This window comes from Perca flavescens, chromosome 14 (genome assembly GCF_004354835.1).
Source record: "Perca flavescens isolate YP-PL-M2 chromosome 14, PFLA_1.0, whole genome shotgun sequence".
Classification (NCBI taxonomy): domain Eukaryota; kingdom Metazoa; phylum Chordata; class Actinopteri; order Perciformes; family Percidae; genus Perca; species Perca flavescens.
The window spans coordinates 21,202,533-21,223,602 of record NC_041344.1 but is presented as its reverse complement, the minus strand read 5'-3'; the positions used below and the strand labels follow the sequence as shown (position 1 = coordinate 21,223,602).

Below are 21,070 nucleotides of genomic sequence, written 5' to 3'. Positions count from 1 at the left end.
ATATTCCCCCCAACACATTGTATGTATAGCAATACAATTCATTTAAACGAGGGGACAATTCTTAGCATAAGGTCAATTTATTAGTAAAGCTATCTCACAGCAGCTGCCTGGCTCACCATCTTTTCTACTTTAGCATTATGAATCAAAGTACAGTTATGGCATTACTCAATGCAGACACAGACAAACCAGTTTGTAAAGGCCTTCACGTATATTTAAGTTTGTAATGTGTAAGCAACATTATAAAGCATGTTTCTCCTCATATTTTATTATGCCACCCACATAGACTTTGTCTCATACAATCCCCAAGTAGTATCAATGAAAGTATTGCCCATCTTACTTGACGCACAAAGTCATCATGTTAATGACCATCATGATGTGCAAATTATAGATCTTCTTCCTCTGTGCAGGCGCCAGACTTTCTCAGTATTATGGAAACCATACTCGGGACAATTAGAAAGGGTGGAAGAATGAATATTCCAGAGTCTGACGTCCACCCTCCTAAAAATATCCCTTCAGTCATAGTTGGAAGAGCCCAGTATTTTTAGAAAATCTCTATAGAGTCACAGTGCAACATGAACCCTGAACATGTGTAAGCAGTAGCTCAGTCATCTTAACAGCACTAAAGGGCTTAAGACTGACTACACAGTACATTCAATCAGCTACACACTTAAGTTGAAACATTGTGTCAACACTGGACAAGGGAACCATTCGATTTCAACTGAGACAAAGCACACACACGCTCATGTTTACAGTGGCAAATAGGCATCATCCCATCATATTCTGCATAAACCTCAAACTGTCGTGCAGCAACTGTAAATACACAATTATGTACTGCCTGCAGATAGAGTGCAAATAACATTCTTTGGATTATCTCTTCCAGGCGATCTATTCCGTTTAATTATTCTTAAAACTATGTGTAAGCTAAAAGTAGTCTTCGGTAACATTTTACTTTAAGGTATCTACATAAGAGTTACATGACACTGTCATGACACTGTCATGACACATAAACCCTAACCTTAACCCTAACCATAACTTGTCATGACAAAAAACAAATGACACTTACTGAAAGAAGCGTTATGTCATAAACGTTTATGACTTCTTTATAATGTTTATGACACGTTCATGACAGTGTCATGTCACTCTTATGTAGATACCTTCAAGTAAAGTGTAACTGAGTCTTCTTCATACAGTAACTACCAACTGCACCAGCTAAAAACTGATAAATAGCAGTCTGCTATTCCTAACTATCACCGAGTGTACTACAGTTTAGTTCAGCATTTTGATATATTGAAGCAGTATTGTAAAATAGTTTACAATGTAGATGGGGGAGCACTTCAAGCCATTTTTATGATAAAGCGTATGAGAATCTGGTTCAGTTCCAAGAGTATTTATACCTCTCTGAATTTACTAACAGTCATATGATTCAAATATTGCATTATAAAAAAAATTGCTAAAATCTAAGCCAAATAAAATTAGCAAAGCAAATATAAAAAAAATAAAATAAATGTGCTTGATAGTCTTGGTAAAAAATAAATAAATGTCAGCATATGAGAGGACAGAGCATAAAGTCTCCCTTCTTCCCTCTGAGTTGGCTGAACATTTCTAAGAAGCATCCCAAATGTGAAGTTTCTGGAGGTCCATATGTCTCACTATTGCTTTTCATTTCTCTGATGTTGTGACATCAGTGATAAATGCTGGAAAAGTGTGATGTGCTAAAAATAAAAAATAAATCAATACATCTTTCAAGACTATGCTCCTTGATGTGGCCGAGGCCTATTAGGGATGTGTGGGTGAAGGCGAGATGTCTCTGGGTGGCTGCCAGGGGACTCCTGCTTTAAAGGTTTCTGTAGGGCAGCGGGAGCAGAGGCAAGAACGCCCCCTGCTGTGTGGGAGGTGTTAGTGGAGGAGGCATTGACTGCCAACTCGATTTTCCCCTCCAGTTTGACCAGCCGCGTCAGAATGTCGTCCAGTAGCACAGCGATAGTCCTCTTCAGATCAGCTATGTGTGCATGTGAGAGAGGAAGAGAAGGAGGGAAAAACAAACACGAGGAAGAAAATAAGTCAACGCTTGAGTATGCTTTGTCACAACTATGAAACACAATGGTCATACAGGAGTGATTCATTTCACGTGCAGGAAAGAGAGCATTAACCCCATATATTGCACAACATTCTGCTGCTTACCATAACCAGCCATGGACGTTCCCTGCGGCCCACCTGGTGCATTCTGGTTCTCCTCTGTCAGAACCTTGACGTATCGCCGGCTGAGCTCCAGGATCTGCTCACGTAGCTCGGCGCTGCTCTGATGGCGAGGCTGCTGCACAGTGTAGCGCAGCAGCATAAGTCCCCACGCCAGGCCAAATACCAGTAGCAGCACACTCAGCTTCTGGGTCATGTTCCTCCGCAAGAGTGCACCCAGCATGGTACTGCGGTGGCGAAGCGGAGGGGAGCTGCAGAGGCTCAGTCCGAGGCTGAAGGTCTTTTTTGGGGGCTGTGGCTATACCAATAAAGTGATAATTACTTGATTTCTGCAGGGAGATTCTCTTTCCCACTGTCTGTATCTAGAGAGAGTTCAGAGGTCCAAGTCCACTGCAAAGCATTCCTGAGAGCTGGTGTGGAATTAGTGCCTCACTCAAGTAAAGTCCAGCAGGACACATGCTTGCATTATACCCATACAGCCGAAGACGTTTCTCTAACCACTAAAGGCATCCTGCCCCTCCTAAGAGGAGATGAGAAAGTGTTAAACAACAGCAGCGGGGCCAGGAAGTGGAACCAGAAGTAGGGTGAGGCCCACAGACAATTGTCAGTCAGGGGTTTTTGGAAAGGTGCTGTGGTTGCAAGATGTCTAACACCAAATCACCAATGCACACTGGGCGTTCAGGCAGGGGGTCCGCAGGCATTGTTGACTATGTTGGAGAAGTGTACAAAGATAGACAGAAAAGATAGAATTAACAAAAAGAGAGAAACGGACATACATTAGTTATTTCCAACATTTAGAGATTAATTTAACAGATATTATTCTAATCTCCTTTATTGTATGATGCAAACATTTCCATAGTGCAATGCTGCAATGTCATGAATTGGGAAAGGAAACTCATTCCGTTCACTCAAAGGTAATTTCTTCTTCAAGCCTTTCTGTAGCTTCTTCAAAGTCCAGTTTAGCACTGTGGTTTTTATTTGTAATGACTGAGGATTTCTGGGTGGATAAATGCACTCAAATGTTCCAGCAGACACACAAACACCACTGCAAGTGGCTTCCTAAACTATGTAGCTCTTAAAGACAGATTTCTTTGCTGCTCTTAGTCAGGGTGCACAATAGCCCAGTCATTAACAAATCAACAAATGTTTTTCAGACTTCTTAGCCCAGAAACCTGATTACCAGTTTAGATTTCATGGGACCCACTTTGCAGCTCATGATATCAGACAGAGGCACAGAGGGCATTCATTCTCTAATCCCCACCCCCACAAGGGCTGTTCAACTGACAAATGTGGTGCACATGCAGGGCAAATTAGGTGATCATTTGTCAGTCTTTGCAAGTTTTTGTCACTGAGTTCATTCTCCGCGCTCTCTCTTTCTTGGGTGTGGTAGTGTCACTTCCTATTGAGGTCAGAGAGGGGACAGTGACTGAGGGAATAAATTATGAAAAGAAAGGTAACAGAATCCGTTTAGTGATGCTTCCCAGTATATATATATATATACACACACACACACACACACAACATTTAGTTTCTAGTCTCAATAAGCAGCTGGACAATATTTGAGCATCACATTCTGAACATAAAAAGTATAAAATCTGTTTTTTTCATAATAAGGTGATAGAAGTCATATTAAATCCAGTTTTAACTGTTCACCAAAGGGCTGTACATTTCAAATAAAACAACCAAACAAAACAAAACACACACTGCATAATGCATAGGGACCTTATGCATAATCAAGTACAGATAATATGTGCTATGTTAACAGTTCAGGGTGAGCTATTACAGCCTCAAGGCAAATAAACCTTCAAGGTGATATTCGGTGCCTTCCATATGTCAGGCAACAGATCACATAACACTTGGTAACAACCAGATGAGTTTTGGTATACAGACACCGTCCCATCTTTCCTGTCATATACTATTCACCAGGCCTGATCATTGTTCCATGGAAAGGCACACCATTTAGAGGCAACGGCTTCGGACAATGTTCCACTTGTTTAGAGGACTGTTTATGTATAGTATACCTAATGGGAGGATTGACAGTGATAGGGCACACAGTGTCAGCCAAAATACCTAATCTACAGGTTAAATATTGACCACAAAAGCTGTCACTTGTGTTTCAACCTTACAGTCTATCTATGGTTTCAACAGCTGGCAGGATGCTGGGAAACATACTTAATCCCCAGAGTATAAACTACAAACTGAAATGTCAATAATGTTAGGGTGGAGGAGGTAAAAGATATGAAGATTTAGATAGTATGGATGGCATGACTCTGTAACTTGGACAAAACACACACAGTCCTAGCTAGTAACAAAACAGACGAATAACTTGTCAAACATGTTGATCCGGTGAACTTGTCATTATAATCGCAAATTGTCAAGTTTCACATGCAAATTAATTTAACTAACTAACCTACACTCAGACGACGTTGGTTTGTGGATGCTTAGCTTCAAGACGTAGCCTAAAATTGATTATTTAAATCATTATTAGCAGCCGTTCAAGCTCAGTTGAAGCTATTTCCAACTCCACTAACGTTAATGTCATGTTAGCTCGACATGTCAGGTCGCAACGCGCGAACATGACCGTCGTCAACAAAAAGGCTAAATATTATCTGCAAATGTAAGAAGAAAAAAAATGAATTTACCCCAGTGTGTTGAAGAAGGAATGAACAAGCTCCAGCGAAACAGGGTCGAGGCGACTTGAGAGCTCCAGCTGCTACCTCTGGCTGACACTGAATGATGCTTGTTGTTTGGCAACCCTGGACTGTCGTTGCGGTCTCAGGGGGAAATATCTCGAGCAGCCCACAGTCTCCGTTAAAAAGATTAGCTAACTGCCCAGCTTGATGTTGAGATGTCAGTTTACTCTGACAGTAATTTCGGCTTCCTTATCCACGGTCTCGAGGTTACAGCAAGTACAAGTCATAAAGTCGGTAGCTAGAATAACGTTACAAGCATGCAACTGTGCAAACTGTCATGGTTCCCCTGAACGTCTACTGCGTGCGTCATTACTACGGAATTATGGGAAATGTATGTATACTGCTTCTCTTTCGATTCAACACCAGTGAGGGGAAATTAAATAGCTAACCTTAACTGTATAGGATAACCCAGCCTAAAGAAAGCAGATATATATAATATATAAGCATATTGTTGGGAAGAGTGAAGCTTAAAGAAAAAAATCAAACGGCGTATTGAAAGCATTGAAAGGGAATGGCAGAGACTATGGGAAATGAGACCAACGCTGGCAGTTCGGTTTGTGGCCGTTAGATGGACGTCTACCAACATTTCCATGGCAACTACTGTGGTAAACAGTAACGTTAGCTAGCTAGCTAGTTGTTTTCATAGCTGTGGAAGACAAAAAGCCCACAGCCTCCAGTTTTGGCAATGGAGACAATATGTCTCGATAAATCAGCTTTACAAGCAGTGGATGACTACTGGGAGTACAGAAGGTTTGTCTCAACGTTAGACGATATGCCTTTAACTCCTGACTTTAACTAATCTCCAGAGGGGATGTGGGTTTTAAACACTTGTGATCAAGCTACCATGTGACAACTAACAATGCTAACAGAGGAAGGAATGTAACGTTAACAGTTAAAGAACAATACAAATGCTAAAATAACACAATAACCATGTGTTATAGGCAGGTTAGCTCGGTACATTTTCATGCCAACAATATTCTTTTTCTAAGTTTTAATTTTTTATTTTATTTTATTATTTTTTTTTAAGGATTGTGGGTGATGATGATGGAGGAAAACTGTTCACTCCAGAGGAATATGAGGAGTACAAGAGGAAGGTTCTCCCTCAACGAGTGAAAAACAGGCTGTATGTCAGCTTTGGGGTTGCAGGAGGTATCGACTGCAAACTCATTGGTCCTGAGACACAGTGCTTCTGTACACACAGGTAGCACATTACTCAATAACACATGAAATCAGATATACTTATCCCTTACACGCCCCCACACACATGTATATACTTAAATAAACACATTTGGGAGTAATATAATTTTTTTCCAGATATAAGCAACATAAGACCGACTTTGAAGTGGTTCCCTCTGAACGACCCCTGGCCCTACCATGCCAGGTCAGAGGATGTCATTGTTCTGCCTACCAGTATGTTCCCCGGATGGGGCCAACCCCTGTCCGCTGTGGGTGTAAACACTATCCTCAGGATCACAGTGAAGCTACTGGCAACTTGTGCAAAAAGTGTGAGTCTGAAATCACTACATTTAAAGACAGTAGTCAATCCATTCTAGCACAAATGTTCAAGATGATTTTCCACATACTTGTTTTCTAATCCATTTTTCAGGCAGGTCCTGTTCTGGATTCAAGAGTCCCTACATCTGTGGGTGTGGCCAGCCTAGCTCTGCCCATCAGACCCTAGTGAGTAGAGTCAAACCTCAAACGTAGGTCCTTGGTGTAAAAAAAAATAAAAATAGCAAACAAACAGGCAAGTGCTGGACATAGACTTACAATATAGATAGATTTACATAAAGTTGCACACTTGGAACTCAATTTGAACTCAAATCACATTATTTTCTTGGCAGGTTGAGACAAAACTAGAGAGGGAGGCACGTGGTAGGCCCATAGGCAGGGATGTCCCTTATGCTGCCATGGGCGGGCTCACAGGTTTCAGCTCCTTGTTGGATGGTTACCTCGCTTTGGAAGACAGCAGCTCAGGTAAGCACCAGATATGTAGCCCTTATGTGACGATTTAATCTGCAATGGAAAGCTTCAGCAGAGGGGCTACGCTATCATGTGAGAGATGCTCAACTCTATTCCTTGTAGGGTGAGTCTGGAAAATTCCATGCATTTGTAGTCACGTGGAGCAACAACAGCCGCAGCAAGAACAAATACAACTCAGACGTTCTTTGATTCACAGAGTCAATGTTTTAGTGATTCAGCCTTTGTTAGCCGATGTGGGACGTGTGCATGCATTGCACTAAAGGTGAAGCAAGTTCCTTTAAGAGGCATGTGAGGGCAGCAAAGAGCAGCACATCATCAGTGTTGAACAACCAAGTGTGCAGAGTAGGGATTTGTTCAGATCAAATGTGTATAGTGGATCTGTTAGATTTCATTAACACAATGATTTCTCAGCCAGACTACATTTGTAGAAGAGCTCTTCGGGATGCAAAAATTGTCATAGTGCTGCAATATTAATTGAGATTTACTTCTTTTAGAACACATCTTTAGTGTATGGGATGATTGCACATTGGTCCTTAACTGACATACACAAAGTTTACATGTAAGGAGAACATTTAATTATAATTTGACAGTGTAATCAATGGAGTTTGGGAATTATATAAGTCCCAGGCCTGTGCACTTAATCAAATTTTTATCTTGATTTCGACTTTGACTCCTAACAATGACAAAAACAATATAATTGAGAAAAACGACTATTTTGCACATTACATTTTACAAGTGAACTCTCATTTTGTCTTGTGTTGTGAAGGGGAGTTCAAAAAGTTGAACAGGAAAAGATTTGTTTAACTGTTTTTTAGGTTCAGTAAATGCAACATCCTTCTAAAAGTCATTTAGTAATTGTGATAAATATTAACCAAAATAATTGTAACTATTATTTTTTTTTCCATCGAGCAGCCCTAATAAGTCTTGACTTCTGCAGCTTTTAAGAATTCATTTCACCTCCTCTGAAAAACTTGGAAATGTAATTAATGTATGAATGTGCAACATTAATTACCCATTTTTTACCCATTTATGTGTAGTTAATTACGTGTGATTTAATATTCTTTTGACTGATTACTCCACGATTTAGTATACTTTGCGCACACAGTGGTACTAAGTTAAGAGTTTGAAATCTCACGTTCAAATGCCACCATAACTTCTATTATAAAGTTATCACTCAATATATGGTTTTATCCTTAATTGGGAATAAGAAGTTTGAGTTTATTTGTGATAAATAAATGTTATGTTCATCAGTGACTGCAGATACTGTAAGTGCATTGTATAAAATATAAGCCTTTACTTTTAACAATATTAACATTATCAGATCCTGGTGTATTTAATTCACAAAAGAGATTTTTTTTTTTTTTTATTTCAGTAAATTAAGTTTCTTGCCTATAAGGTACACAACCTCCACTGCTGGTACCCATCACATGGTGTTCATAATCTCTGCCGTGTGTTTTTCAGATCAAGACAGAGAAGATGGCTGCCAGCAGAGATGCTCCGCATCAAGCATCAAAGAAACGTCTACTAAAGCACCTAGCTCTATTCATTGTAAGAGAGCGACCAAAAAACAGTGAAATGCAACCATCTTCTCAGAGTCCAACTGTCAAACCATCCATTAAATAAATACTGGACAACATTTACAATATCTAATAAATCATACATATCTTCTGATCTGTCACATTTATTTCTTTTTTGATTGTTTCACAGCTAAACTATTTTCTTTTTCAGTGAAGTGTCTGTCTTTGTCAGTGGCGTGACTTACGGGAATAATCAACTGTCAGCAACAGTAGTGATTAAATCCCTCTTCACAACTAAACAATTAACTGACATATGGATCTAATGTGGGAGCATTACTATGATGATGAAGTTTGACACGGCCGTTTGTTAAATTTTAAGACACATCACAGTTTGACAGCCTGAAAATAATGAAATAATTCCTAAGCACAGTTAGGAGATCTTATTTGTGTTTTTTGTGTGTTCTGGCTGCCACATGAGCTGTAGAAATACCAATGCATAAACTCACACATGTATCTGTGTGATAAAAAAACATAGGTTTTGAGATTAAGTATATCAAATCCAAACACTTTCAGAATGAGTTCTTTTAAACTTTTGAGTTTTCAGGGTAAATATATTGAATTACTAGGTCATACCCAGTTTAACATGTAGTCATCTCTACTATTTAATTCTTCACAGATATATTTGATACCCTAACTAACCCATACTTTTATTTATTGCTCTTTTTTTTTAGCCTTGCATTTTCTTTCTTGATACACGTTCCATAAACCGGTCAGTTTACACATCTGAGGTTTGTATGATTGATGTTCTCTTATTGAGAGAAGGCCGCCCACTCACCATGTCACCAAAATAACACCAGAACCATGGAGCTACGTGTTCAGTGATGAGCAGCGTTTTTAATTTGCAGATAGATGTACTGTCTCCGATTGATTAATCCCATTCGTCACGGCAGATCAGCAGTGATGAGAGCTGATTTAATCCACGCTGTGAATGGAGATTGAAGGAGGTCATGTTTTCTCCATTGGCAGCCTACTTTCTAACGTCTTTAACTGAGAAATAAAATTAATTTGGATCTAAATGAGAATTTACTCCCACTCAAATGTTTACACCCTGAGGACGGCAAGTCATACTGGATCAGCATCTACCCTGGTGCTGGCCAGTGCATCTCAAGTCACCTGTATCGTAATCGTAATGTAAATATTACCTGAGGGAACTGTGTGTGTGTGTGTGTGTGTGTGTGTGTGTGTGTGTGTGTGTGTGTGTGTGTGTGTGTGTGTGTGTTAGTGAGCTGAACAGGTGGTCTTGAGGGAAAGGAAGTAGGGCTACATCTGAAGGGTGGCATGGATGCACCTGGGTCTCTGCATGCAGCCTGGGGGGCTGAAGAGGAAGTTAAAGGGGTCCCATCTGAAAGCTAATACTTCAGATTCAGCCTGTATCTGCGATGACCATGGTATCAGGTTGCCACAAGATAAAGTATGTACACACACATTTGCAGCACATACACACTTTAAACCAATCATGTTCCCCCTTTACTCTACAGAAGTGTTTTGTTGACTCCTAGAATCAAGCATCCTTTAAGAAAAAAACACTTGACCTGTTTTTTTTTTCTTACAGAGAAAACCCAAATTAATTTAATAGGTAAAGGCCCGACACATTAGTCTGGCACAATTACAATTTAGGGAAATTGTCTTCCCATAGCAACCTTGTTTAGGAGGCTACAGGTAATTAACTTTGGCCAGTGGTTGAAGGGAATGACTACTGCACTTCCCTTATCCCCATGGAAACCACGCCCAGCTTGACTGACAGATCCGACACTGCAAATCAGGGCACGATCACAGATGATTAAATTGGCAATTACTGCGCAAGGAAACACTTAATCACCCCAGTGACAGTTACGGTAAGCACACACTGAGACAAAGAACACACTCCCTAATTTCCCCACAGAGAGAGAGAGAGAGAGAGAGAGAGAGAGAGAGAGAGAGAGAGAGAGAGAGAGAGAGAGAGAGCGGTAACAAAAACTCAGGTGCGCATGAGAGACACAACAGAGTGACAGTTACTGACAAATCACTTGAAACTTTCAGTCAGAAACGTCCCTTTTCAGAGGGAAAATACAGCTTGACATAGAATTTCTGAAATGCAAAACATCTATTGGGTATCTGACCCTTTGCTTTTATTCCCTCGTAGTGATAATGATCACCCAACTCCACCGTTCTGATGCATCAAGAAGCGTTTTTTTGTTTTTAGAGAAATGCTTAGTCACTACCTGCCCTGCACCAAAGACAAGGCGCTAGAGGTTTGCGGCTAGCTAGTGGACGTAGTGAAGCATTTAGCAGCATAGATATAGCACAAAATCTATGTTTAGCAGTTAAAGAGCCAGATCGTTCCCGCAGGAACAGGTGGTGGAGACCTAAAACAGAGCTAAAAGAGAGTGAATGGACACTGTTACTCTGTTTACTTGATTTGTAAACAGGCAACAGTTTGCTAGCATGTTTGCGATATTAACTTTATAAGGTGATGTTTCCCCAAGTGGCAAAAATTAAATCTGTTAGGCTATTGCAGGTAAAAAAAAAAAAAAAAAGTTAAGAAATAGGCCTAAGTACATATCTGAATGACTCAAAGGTTACATAATGTTTTAGGACGTTTAATTTACAGTACCTTATTAACAGAATAATTAATACAAGCATGATTTATCCCGTGGGAACACAATACTATTTCCAAATGTGTGTAAACATTTGTTTTTATTTTAATAATTATTGTTCACATATAATAATACTGTATATGGACATCCATTGATTCACTTAAGGTCTACTCTACTGTCAGCTTGTTGTGGTAGCCAAACTTTATATCAGCATTTCATTAAAAAATGGACCTCTATGCTATCAACTGAGATTTTCACAGTCTCAGAATATTTTTTTGTCCTCCATGTACTGATTATCAGGAGAATCAGCCTGATTTCTATTTAGGACAGATTTTACTTGAACAAAATACAGCTTGTTCTGTTTCTAAGAAGAACAAAAAACCCATCACAACCTCCTAAAAGCGAAGCACAATCCTATGTATTACTTTGACACATTGGACACATTGGACGTGTGTGTGTGTGTGTTGCCTCTCTTTTGTAGTAGAAACAGTGGGAAATTGACAGTGCAGCGACTTCATAGAGGCTCTGCTTCGATCCCCTCCGGTGTCGACAGACTCCAGAAGGGGGATGGAGAGCGAGTCGTGAGAAATAGATTTGCTTTTTCAAAAAGCACAGTAATAACAGACAGAATGGGATGTTGTATAACTGGGTTAAATCAATAGTAATGTTTGACTAACAAAAGTGTGTTTAAGCACATGCAGCCGCACATGGCATACTGTATGTTTGACAGAGGGGAATTAGTGATTATAATTCTTGTATGTATAGAGCAGTGTTATCTGTGCCACTTAGCAATAAGGCACTTGTAAAGGGTCTATAAGTTGTCATATATTAAAAGGACCAAGTCAATAACAAAGGGTTGTAGGGGTTTCATGTTACAGTAAGCCCTGCTGTTATAGATCAAGTTATTATTATGCTTTTCAGAAGAGGGGGAAACAATCACAGTGATGTCAATCACTGCTCATGCACACACATTCATTCTCCCTTGTGGGGGGAGTGGCTTAGGAGACTGTTTTGGGCTTTGGGGGGAAGGACTGAGAAGTTGTTGATGTTCAAATTTTTGGGCTAAGTCCTGGATCTTTGCAGTCCTACCTACCTACAGCACCTTTAAAGCACTTTAAACTTTGTGCCTTGGCTGTTATGTCAGGCCAAAACAAATGATGGTCATAAATCGCGATTATGGTTAATAATATCCTTCTTGTCTCAAGAATCATTTTTGACCTGGGCTTAATTTAAAGGATCTTAAACACCATACAATTCTGATCAGTAAAGCAATAATACATTGCTTATGACTTGAACCTTACAAAGCTATTCCTAATTACAATACTGCACTTGTTATTAAAATGTCCCTGTAGTAGCTGTAGAGTGTAGTGTGCTCCTTGTGAGTTCTATGTCCTTGTGTGTAACTGCTTGTGCTCACAGTAATTCAGCATTATGCACTTGAATAATACCATTCAATCTAGAAATGCCTTTAATTTGCAAAATAAGTGATTGGACACACTCAATGGCTGATTGACAGCCATGTGGAAAATGTGTTCTTTCATGAATGTGGCACCCTCTTGAGAATCCACGCTTTCAACTGCTTTCTAATGCATTAACCAGACTGCCTAAAATCATACATTTACCCTCCATTATCAGGCTCCTCGTCGGTGAAGCCTGCATCTAGCATGGTGTCTAACATGCTGGTAATGTTTTTTAACATGGCTGTGCCAGTAGTTATCACACTCTACAGAGCTACAGTATGGTAAATAGCTGAAAAAGGTCTGTCAAAAAGGTATTCAGCAGACATATTAAAATACTTATTAAACCACAACAGTGACTTGGGCATTTTGATGTCTTTCTTAATTTGTCTTGTGTTTGAAGACATTAAAGTGCTTGATGGTGTTTTAAGTCCCCAAAGTCTCCTTCCAGGCAGCGCTGCGACCGTTGACTTCAAGGCACCTAACCATAACCATTGCCTAATCCTAGTGCCTAGACATTGAGACGTTGTGGGCTTAAAACACAGATAAACCATTAAAGCCTGTTAAATGAGGTTTTTAAAATGTTTTTCAGTTTTGTTTTGTCTTTGTATTGCATAATACATAGGTTAAAGGTCCCATGACATGAAAATTTCACTTTATGAGGTTTTTTAACATTAACATGCAATCCCCCAGCCTGCCTATGGTCCCCAAGTGGCTAGAAATGGCGATAAGTGTAAACCGAGCCCTGGGTATCCTGCTCTGCCTTTGAGAAAATGAAAGCTCAGATGGGCCGATCTGGAATCTTGCTCCCTATGAGGTCATAAGGAGCAAGGTTACCTCCCATTTCTCTGCTTTGCCCACCCAGAGAATTAGGCCCACCCATGAGAGAGAGAGAGACATCATGGCTTTCAAACAAGCAAAGTGGCAGTTGGTCAAGACCACACCGCCACTTTGCCGTCTACCTTGCTCCCCCCCCCTCTCCTCCTCAATAGCTACAGACACAGAATTGGCTCTAGTGGCTGTAATTCTGCACCAAGGCTGAATTTCGGGAAAGAGACTTCGGATACAGTATTAGGGGACCACTAAGGCCTATATAAAAGCATCCAAAGAGCACCATGTCATGGGACCTTTAATGTCTTCTTTTTAATTCAGAAGTGCTGTATTTAGACACTGCATCCGTCATAACCTCTAAGGATAGTCAGCAATTCAACACTGATTTTGTAGTTTATAGTAATGTTTACTGGAGGTCACCCATTTTAAATGTTTTCAACTCAAAAAATAATGCATCCCTATTGCAAGAAATACCACTAAATGAAAACATAAAAGTTACACAGGTAAAATCAATTGAATATGAATACAGAGCACTCGTAATTATTTTTGATAAACAGCACTTCTATAAGCTTGATTAGCATTTGAAATTTCTTTTTTTTTAAAGTTCAACAAACATGCAGACACACTGACATAACAGTGACACATCTAGACTGTTCTTGCATAGGTCACAACAGTTATTAAAATAACGTGTAGTGCCCTTTGGCATGGTTACAGCTTTCATCAGATTTCCTAATATCAAGACTCAGGACTCTGACCTGCACACCTGAGCCAAACCAACCTGTCACAGCGTGATGGCTAGACCTGTCTATTCATCTGTCAATCTAAAGACCTTATGATGTCACTCTTTGTGCTGCGTTCACCTCAGGAACAGATGTGGCAGGGACACATTTATACACAGACACACACAGATCACAGAAAACCGCAAGGAACATTGAAAGAAGAGGTAAAGACAGGTAAACACTTTGAGTAGATAGGGTGACTTAATTAGAGCGATAGAAGAACAAATGACAAAGGGCATACTTTCTTGTTATTTGCTCATTGAGCAGTTGTCAGTATTGTACTTTCTCTGAACTGAGAGTGGAGGAAAGCTTGTGTTCTCGGAGATGTTATATGGTTCAGTAATTGATAATGAAGGCTGTCATTAAATATCAACATCCCTTAAATATGAACCTAATATAAGGACCTCTTTATTAAAATCACTTTCAGTTTGCAGCTGCGGCCCACGTAGCCAATCGGGGGTCTGTCGATGCTCCATCTAAGTAATAGTAGTGCTTGCTTACCCGAAGTAACACATTGTCCACCATAGCACGATAGCGAAGTAGAAAGTAGCAATTTCGATGTCAGACGTCAGACGTGTGCAAAAGAGGTGTAATAGCCAAGAAAGTACCAAAGTTGTATGAGATGTTGCCTTTTTTCACTTGTCTTCCCAGACCGTTTACATGCAACTGCCTGATAGGGACTGTAAATTTGAAAAGTGTGATTCACAGCAGCGGAAAATTACAGGCCTTTTCATCTCAACAAATCTTGGAGAGAACTTATTGTCCAAACCAGGAGGCTGATGGAAGGAAGGGAAAACCAATTTGCATTTAAACAGTTTGATCTCTTAAGGACTTGTTCTCCATAGAAATGATTTCTGATAACGACAAACCAAGAAATTCTTTTACACACCACTTACCTAAAGGTGCTACATTTAAAGCAGCATATTGTTAAATTAATTGGGGGTATTCTGATTAGCGTAAACAACCGGGACTGTACTGGAGATGATTGGTAGCTTTTATATTATATATATGAACTCTATTTGCCCTGCCACATCTGCCATTTGTCTTCCTTTGAGCTGGAAGAACGGCGCCCTCTTCCTCTTTTGTGCTGCACAAAAATCCAGTGGATATTTCCAAAAATCTGACCTGGTTGTCAGAGAAATTTTAATTATAGAACATGTTATAAATATTTAATGAATAGAATACTGGCTGAGACTGATACTACCCCAAGCATAGACTTATCCACTGTATGTGCAGTGATAGCTTAACTGAGAATAAAGCTGCAAACAAGCAACGTCTTAGGGAAAAGCATCTTCCAACTCCATGGTCCCACGTTGATTTTGTTGATTATATTTTATTACTGTTTGTTGTTTGCATATTTTTAACTCGCTTTCAATACTTTAACGGGTAAGACCCAACTAGGTCTCACAGTGTAAAATGCATTGTAGAGGATGTGATGTGATCTGCAGAAGCAGCACTAGCATGAAGAGTTGTGTTTCTGTGTTCATGATTTGTTTTATTTTTCCAAAGTTTAACTATCTACTAAGCTTCTCTTTCTGACTGTCTAAAGGCTGTTTGGCTCCTGGTAGTAGGGAAGCATGCTGTTCAAAAAGCTAAAAATGCATCCCTAAAGACGTGGCTTTGTCTGTGTGTGTTTCTTAATCCGCTGTGTGAAAAGCATATTTAGTTTGGGATTCATCCACTATCTTGTTAACATTTAGTTCCACCAAAGGTTGAGATCAAGAGCAAGCAAGGGCTATAAGAGAATTGTGCGATTAATTACTTTGGTGGAACCCTTTTGAGTCAATGGTGCATTATTTTGCTGTAAGCATTACTGAAAAGGTGAACTTTGACAATGAAGGAATACACAACAGTATTTAGGTGACACTGAGGAGAAGCCCCCCAAAAATTTCCCAACCATTACATTACATTTCATTTAGCTAAAGCTTTTATCCTAAGCGACTTCCAATAAGTGCATTCCACCATGAAGGTACAAACTCAGAACAGCAAGAATCACATAGACGCACATGAGCTTTCAATAAGCCAAACTACAAAGTGCCACATGTAAATGCAACATGTACGTTCAATGTATTGAATTATTTTATATAACCATCATATTCTTAGCCAAGGTGCAATCGGAAGAGATGTTTTTTTAACCTGTGGCAGAAGATGTGTAGACTTTCAGCTGTACTGATGTCAACGGGGAGCTCGTTCCACCATTTCGGAGCCAGGACAGAAAACACCTGCAACAGTCTGTACTGATGACACCAGACATGTTCCATGGGTTTAGGTTGTTTATGCCAAATTCTGACCCTATCATCAACATAGAAACAAGGTTTCGTCAGGCAATTTTCACTCCATTTAGCCATGCTAGCATCGTGGCTCTTGGGATAACAATGTAGGTTGGACGATCGGCCTTCCACTGTGGTCCAGACTGAAATATCTCAACAACTATTGGATGGAGTGCGATGATGTTCCCAGAAGATGAATCCTACTGACTTCGGTGCTCCTGGGACTTTTACTGTAAGTGCCACCAGCAGGTCAGAGTTTTCACTTCAAATCTTAAGATGTCGCCTGTGATCAAAACACTGGAGTTGATGAATTGATCCCTAATGATCATAATGAGTCACTTTACTCAGTCTGATGTTTGAGCAAACATTAACTGACCTCTCAACTTAGTCTACGTGCTTTATACATCTGCCTCATTCACATAGCTATAATATCAGACATTTACATAGGAGCAAGCTGTTTGCTTAAAAAAAGGTAGCTATTGAAGTGAGCCACTGAGTGTGCGTGTGTGTGCATGTGTGTATCCCCTGAAGAGGACTAGAAGTTCTAATTCCTGCTTGCGATCATTATGATTCCGTCATGACTTTGTGCTCCATGTTCTCTCACTTGTGTCTCATTCCTCATCTCCCTCTTAACATCCTGTGTTATACAAAAAGCCCTTAACACATCCTCTGCGCAGCACTGCTGAAGAATACTGATTTTTATAGATTATATGGCTGCGAGCCGGTATACAAAAGGATTATGAATAGGAGGTAAATGAAGCACTTGGTGATACAGTTTCATTTGAAGTGCTATTTGGGTTTTCTTATTAAGTAGGTTTCTTGGAAATTGGGCTCTTCTTTGACTGACGTGTCTTGATATTCATATTTAGGCCTTTTGTTCACGTTGATGTCCCAGTCTCTCTTTCCTGATGGAATGAACTGCAAAACGAAATTGGAATGATTCAGTCGAACAGCGTGTCAAAAAAGGGCTCATGTACTGTACGTGTGAGTCTGTTTGAAATCTTTTTATTCCAGATCACCCGAGGCGTCCTCGTTGGAGCTTCTTTTGGTGAGGAGGATTAATTTGAAGTGTGCCCACGGTGTCACATTACTGCCAATCTTTTGTGACTTCAGATGGGATTATTGATCCCATTTTGCAGAAGAATCACTACTTGATTGTAAAATAATGTATCACCTTCATCATAGAGAAGCCTCATAAACACCAAAACATCACACTTTGCATGTGTGTCTCAATCTGTTTGACAGTGTGTTTGAATGCCACAGTTATTAAGAGGGTGTATATGTGCCAACCGTGTGTGTGCCTGTTTACGTACACACACACACACACCTGCATTTGAGACATAAAATATGTTTGTTACATTAACAACACAGTAACTTAGTTTAGTAATATTTCCAAAGGGAATATTGTTAATCAGATGCTTCCCAGTGACTTTTTAGTGAACTTATCAGACTTGCTATGCCGTTATTGTTACTGCAATAGCCATGTAACGTTTCTATATGAAAATTAGTCTTATTTGGTTAGTCTCCTAACGTGATTGTAGCATTAAAAAAAGGACTTCGTCCCTAATCCCTTTTGACTTATTTGGAAAAATAATTATTAACTCACTATAGTTTTAGTTTGTATTGTTATTTGTACGTCATGCAAATTAATTTAAACAGCTTTTTCTTAAGCACACTAATGATAGCATCACCAGTGACGTTCACGCGAAGAGAGGCAGAGACTCGCGCTAAACGGAACGCAGCTGTGACGCGTTTTTCTGTAGCGTGTCTGGCGAACACATATAAAACCCAGCGCGCACCAAGCGCCCAGTAGAGCAGAAGATACGCCTCAGGACAGCCGAAAATCTCCCTCTATCCTCTGGGAAATGTAAGTACCTTGATATTTGATTTACAAAAACCTTGACTAATATTGTTATGTAACTTATTAAAAGTATGTTGATGATTGTCATGCTGGCTATGCAGCTGCAAAGGTCTAGGTTATATTATCCAATACAATTATGTTTGGAAGTGTTTTTAAAAACAACAAAAAAAGTATTCCACAAGCAATGGCTTCCGTGATAAACCTTAGGTCAATACATTGTAACAATTCATTAAAAACGGACATTTAAAGCACAGTGGAAGTGTCCAGTGATCTGGCGTTGACTAACACAGTTGTATTGTTTTTGCTCGGTCAGATGCATCCTAACTTGATGAGCTGGCTGGGGACCCTGGGGTTTCTGGTGTGGGCGCTGCTCTGCCTGGGCGCCCTGACGGAGGGATACCCGGTGAAACCGGAGAACCCCGGGGATGACGCCCCGGCGGAGGACCTGGCCAAGTACTACTCAGCCCTGAGACACTACATCAACCTGATCACAAGACAGAGGTAGGCGGACAGATTACACCTCTTTGCAAGAATATAGAGCAGAAATTGACAGAGCTGGAGTTCATTTGTTTACAGGTTTAAACTGGTTACAGGGAATACTTACAATACATGTGTTGTTCTCAAATGACTGGATTGGTAATATTTGTCCACTGGCTGCTACTTTATTCTAGTTTATATTATTCTGTCCATTGAGTATAATGAGATGACTGTTTTCAGATAAAACATGCTTGTAAGTTCAGTGATGCGTTAGTATATTCTTACACTTACGCCATTTTCTCCCATAGCCTTAAATACTACCAATTCCCAGTTCTGCTGAGTAGGTATGCAAGATTTTAATTTTGATGGTTGTTTATCATCGTGTCTGTAAGACTCACACAAACAAAATAATATATTTAATGTTTCCTCAACATTTGGCATTTTCTGACTGCTAACATAAACCTTTCTTGATCCCCAGAGGTAAAATTCAGTTGTTACAGTAGCACAAAGACAGCAATAGTACAGCTAATTGAGAAAGTAAAATAATAAATAAGAGGTTCATAAAAAACTAAACTAAAATAAGAATAAAACAAAAAATAGAAAAACTATACAACAATATATGAAGACAAACATCGCAAGGTAAAGTCACAGTGGTAAAGTGACAGTGGTGATTAATAGCAGCAGAGTCATTAAGTCTATTACCAATGTACCAGACTGATGATTTGATTAAATAATGGCACTTAGTGTTTGTCTCTATTAATATAGAGATTTAATACAACTATAATATAGAAACTTCAAAACACATTAGCATAATCTAGTGTAAAATGATAAATTGTTAAAGGATATAATATCTACGTATATGTAAATAGTATAATGTGAAAGGTATTACTATAATTTAACACAATAGGATGGAATAGAAAAGGGTATCAAATATAACAGTATAAAAGACAGTATTGGTGTAGTATAGTATAATATATGAAGTGTAATATAGTAAGTAACATATAACAGAATATATCAACATATGTAGCAATGTGTATATATAATAGGTATGTAATCCAACAGGCCAACAGTCCAGCAGGGAAAAAAAATCTGACAATAAAGTGCAAATCAAACAAAGTCCACCTAAAGTTGTGCCTGTTGGAGCTGCCAGCCTGTCTGCAGCTTTTCACATCATGTTACAGAACAGGGAACACCCGCTGCCCAATTACCATCTGCAAAAAAATAAATAAATAAATAAAACACCTGAGGAGAAATGACTGCCACAGACAGCATGGTGTGTCCAATCACCCACAGTTTTCAGCTTTCCTCTGAATGTTAGGGACTTGCATGCCGGCTACAGGCGATTAGCCACCCAGGGGAACAAGCACGCCAGCACAGCTTATCATCTAAGGGAGGGAAAAGGAAATATGACCACCTGCGATGCAACTCCTGTCTGCCCCTGCAGGGTCTCGGTCTGGCAGTGTTCACATTTCGCTAAGCTTATAATTGGACTTATGACCAAAAGGACATGCAGAGTAATAGGTTCTGTTATTTATTTCCCTGTGCTCAATACACCCAAGGTCTCTCTCTGTGATGTTTTTTTTCATTTGACAGCCGAAAGGTCCAAACCATTTAAATGTCCACCTGTCTGACTGCCTGTCTGTCTGTCTCTTTCTGTATCTCAGGTATGGAAAGAGGTCCAGTCCTGAGATTCTGGACACACTGGTCTCAGAGCTGCTGTTGAAGGAAAGCACAGACACGCTCCCACAGTCAAGGTGTGTGTTTGTGTGTGTGTGTGGTGTGTAAAAGTGTGAATATAAGAGCTCTACTTGGTTGTAACTCTCACTGGAAGCTGACCTTGTCCTGTGCTTCTCTTTCACCAGATATGACCCATCATTGTGGTGATGCTGTCATCAGAGTTGGCTCCACCTCACTGCTGCCACACCGCCACTGACATTTTGGCCTCTACACAGCTGTCACTACATACCCTTCTACACCACCAAATGACCACCCTGCTTCTTCCCCTTCTACCTTTATGAGCCGCCACGTATATTCAACCCCTCCTACTTATCCATCAGCTATAGTCACAACTGCTTATAGTATGTGCCATAAAATTGTAAATAGTTTATTCAGAGTTATCATCTGTGAAACATAAAAGTAAAGTGGGGGAGGGCATGTTGATGGTATTGTATAATTGTGCTATTAAAGATTAATTGTTTGAAGAAATGTTATTCTTTGCATTGTTTGAAATGTATTATTTTTTAATCAGATTTGATTTAAACCGACTGCAAGCAGGGTGCCAATTCACTAAATGTTTTTACAACTGCTCTCCTGACAGTGTTTACTTGATGTCATCCTGCATGATGAGATCAAGTTTGGACTTGCTGTGCC

The 21,070-nt window shown here is 39.7% G+C and overlaps 3 protein-coding genes across 4 annotated transcripts; 2 read left to right on the top strand and 1 right to left on the bottom strand.

Moving 5' to 3' along the window:
* Positions 1 to 1,101: 1,101 nt before the first annotated feature.
* ccdc126 (coiled-coil domain containing 126) lies at positions 1,102 to 5,419 on the bottom strand. The gene is made up of 3 exons (XM_028598397.1): positions 4,839 to 5,419; positions 2,182 to 2,903; positions 1,102 to 1,999 (listed from the first exon to the last, which is right to left on the bottom strand). Exons 2-3 carry the CDS (start codon positions 2,417 to 2,419, stop codon positions 1,749 to 1,751), a joined length of 489 nt encoding a protein of 162 aa, XP_028454198.1. The 5' UTR covers positions 2,420 to 2,903; positions 4,839 to 5,419; the 3' UTR covers positions 1,102 to 1,748.
* Positions 4,989 to 8,550, top strand: fam221a (family with sequence similarity 221 member A). Of its 2 annotated transcripts, none has more exons than XM_028598396.1 (6): positions 4,989 to 5,220; positions 5,917 to 6,090; positions 6,204 to 6,394; positions 6,496 to 6,569; positions 6,734 to 6,866; positions 8,334 to 8,550. In XM_028598396.1, coding segments are annotated over exons 1-6 (687 nt in total). In that variant the 5' UTR covers positions 4,989 to 5,218; the 3' UTR covers positions 8,447 to 8,550. The 2 variants fall into 2 exon arrangements, with proteins under 2 accessions (XP_028454197.1, XP_028454195.1); XM_028598394.1 differs by lacking the exon at positions 4,989 to 5,220 and adding an exon at positions 5,227 to 5,639.
* Positions 8,551 to 18,100: 9,550 nt separating this feature from the next.
* npy (neuropeptide Y) lies at positions 18,101 to 20,870 on the top strand. Its single transcript, XM_028597382.1, has 4 exons — positions 18,101 to 18,229; positions 18,537 to 18,724; positions 20,365 to 20,454; positions 20,563 to 20,870. The coding sequence occupies exons 2-4, from the start codon at positions 18,537 to 18,539 to the stop codon at positions 20,582 to 20,584; spliced, it is 300 nt and encodes a 99-aa protein (XP_028453183.1). The 5' UTR covers positions 18,101 to 18,229; the 3' UTR covers positions 20,585 to 20,870.
* Positions 20,871 to 21,070: the final 200 nt, after the last annotated feature.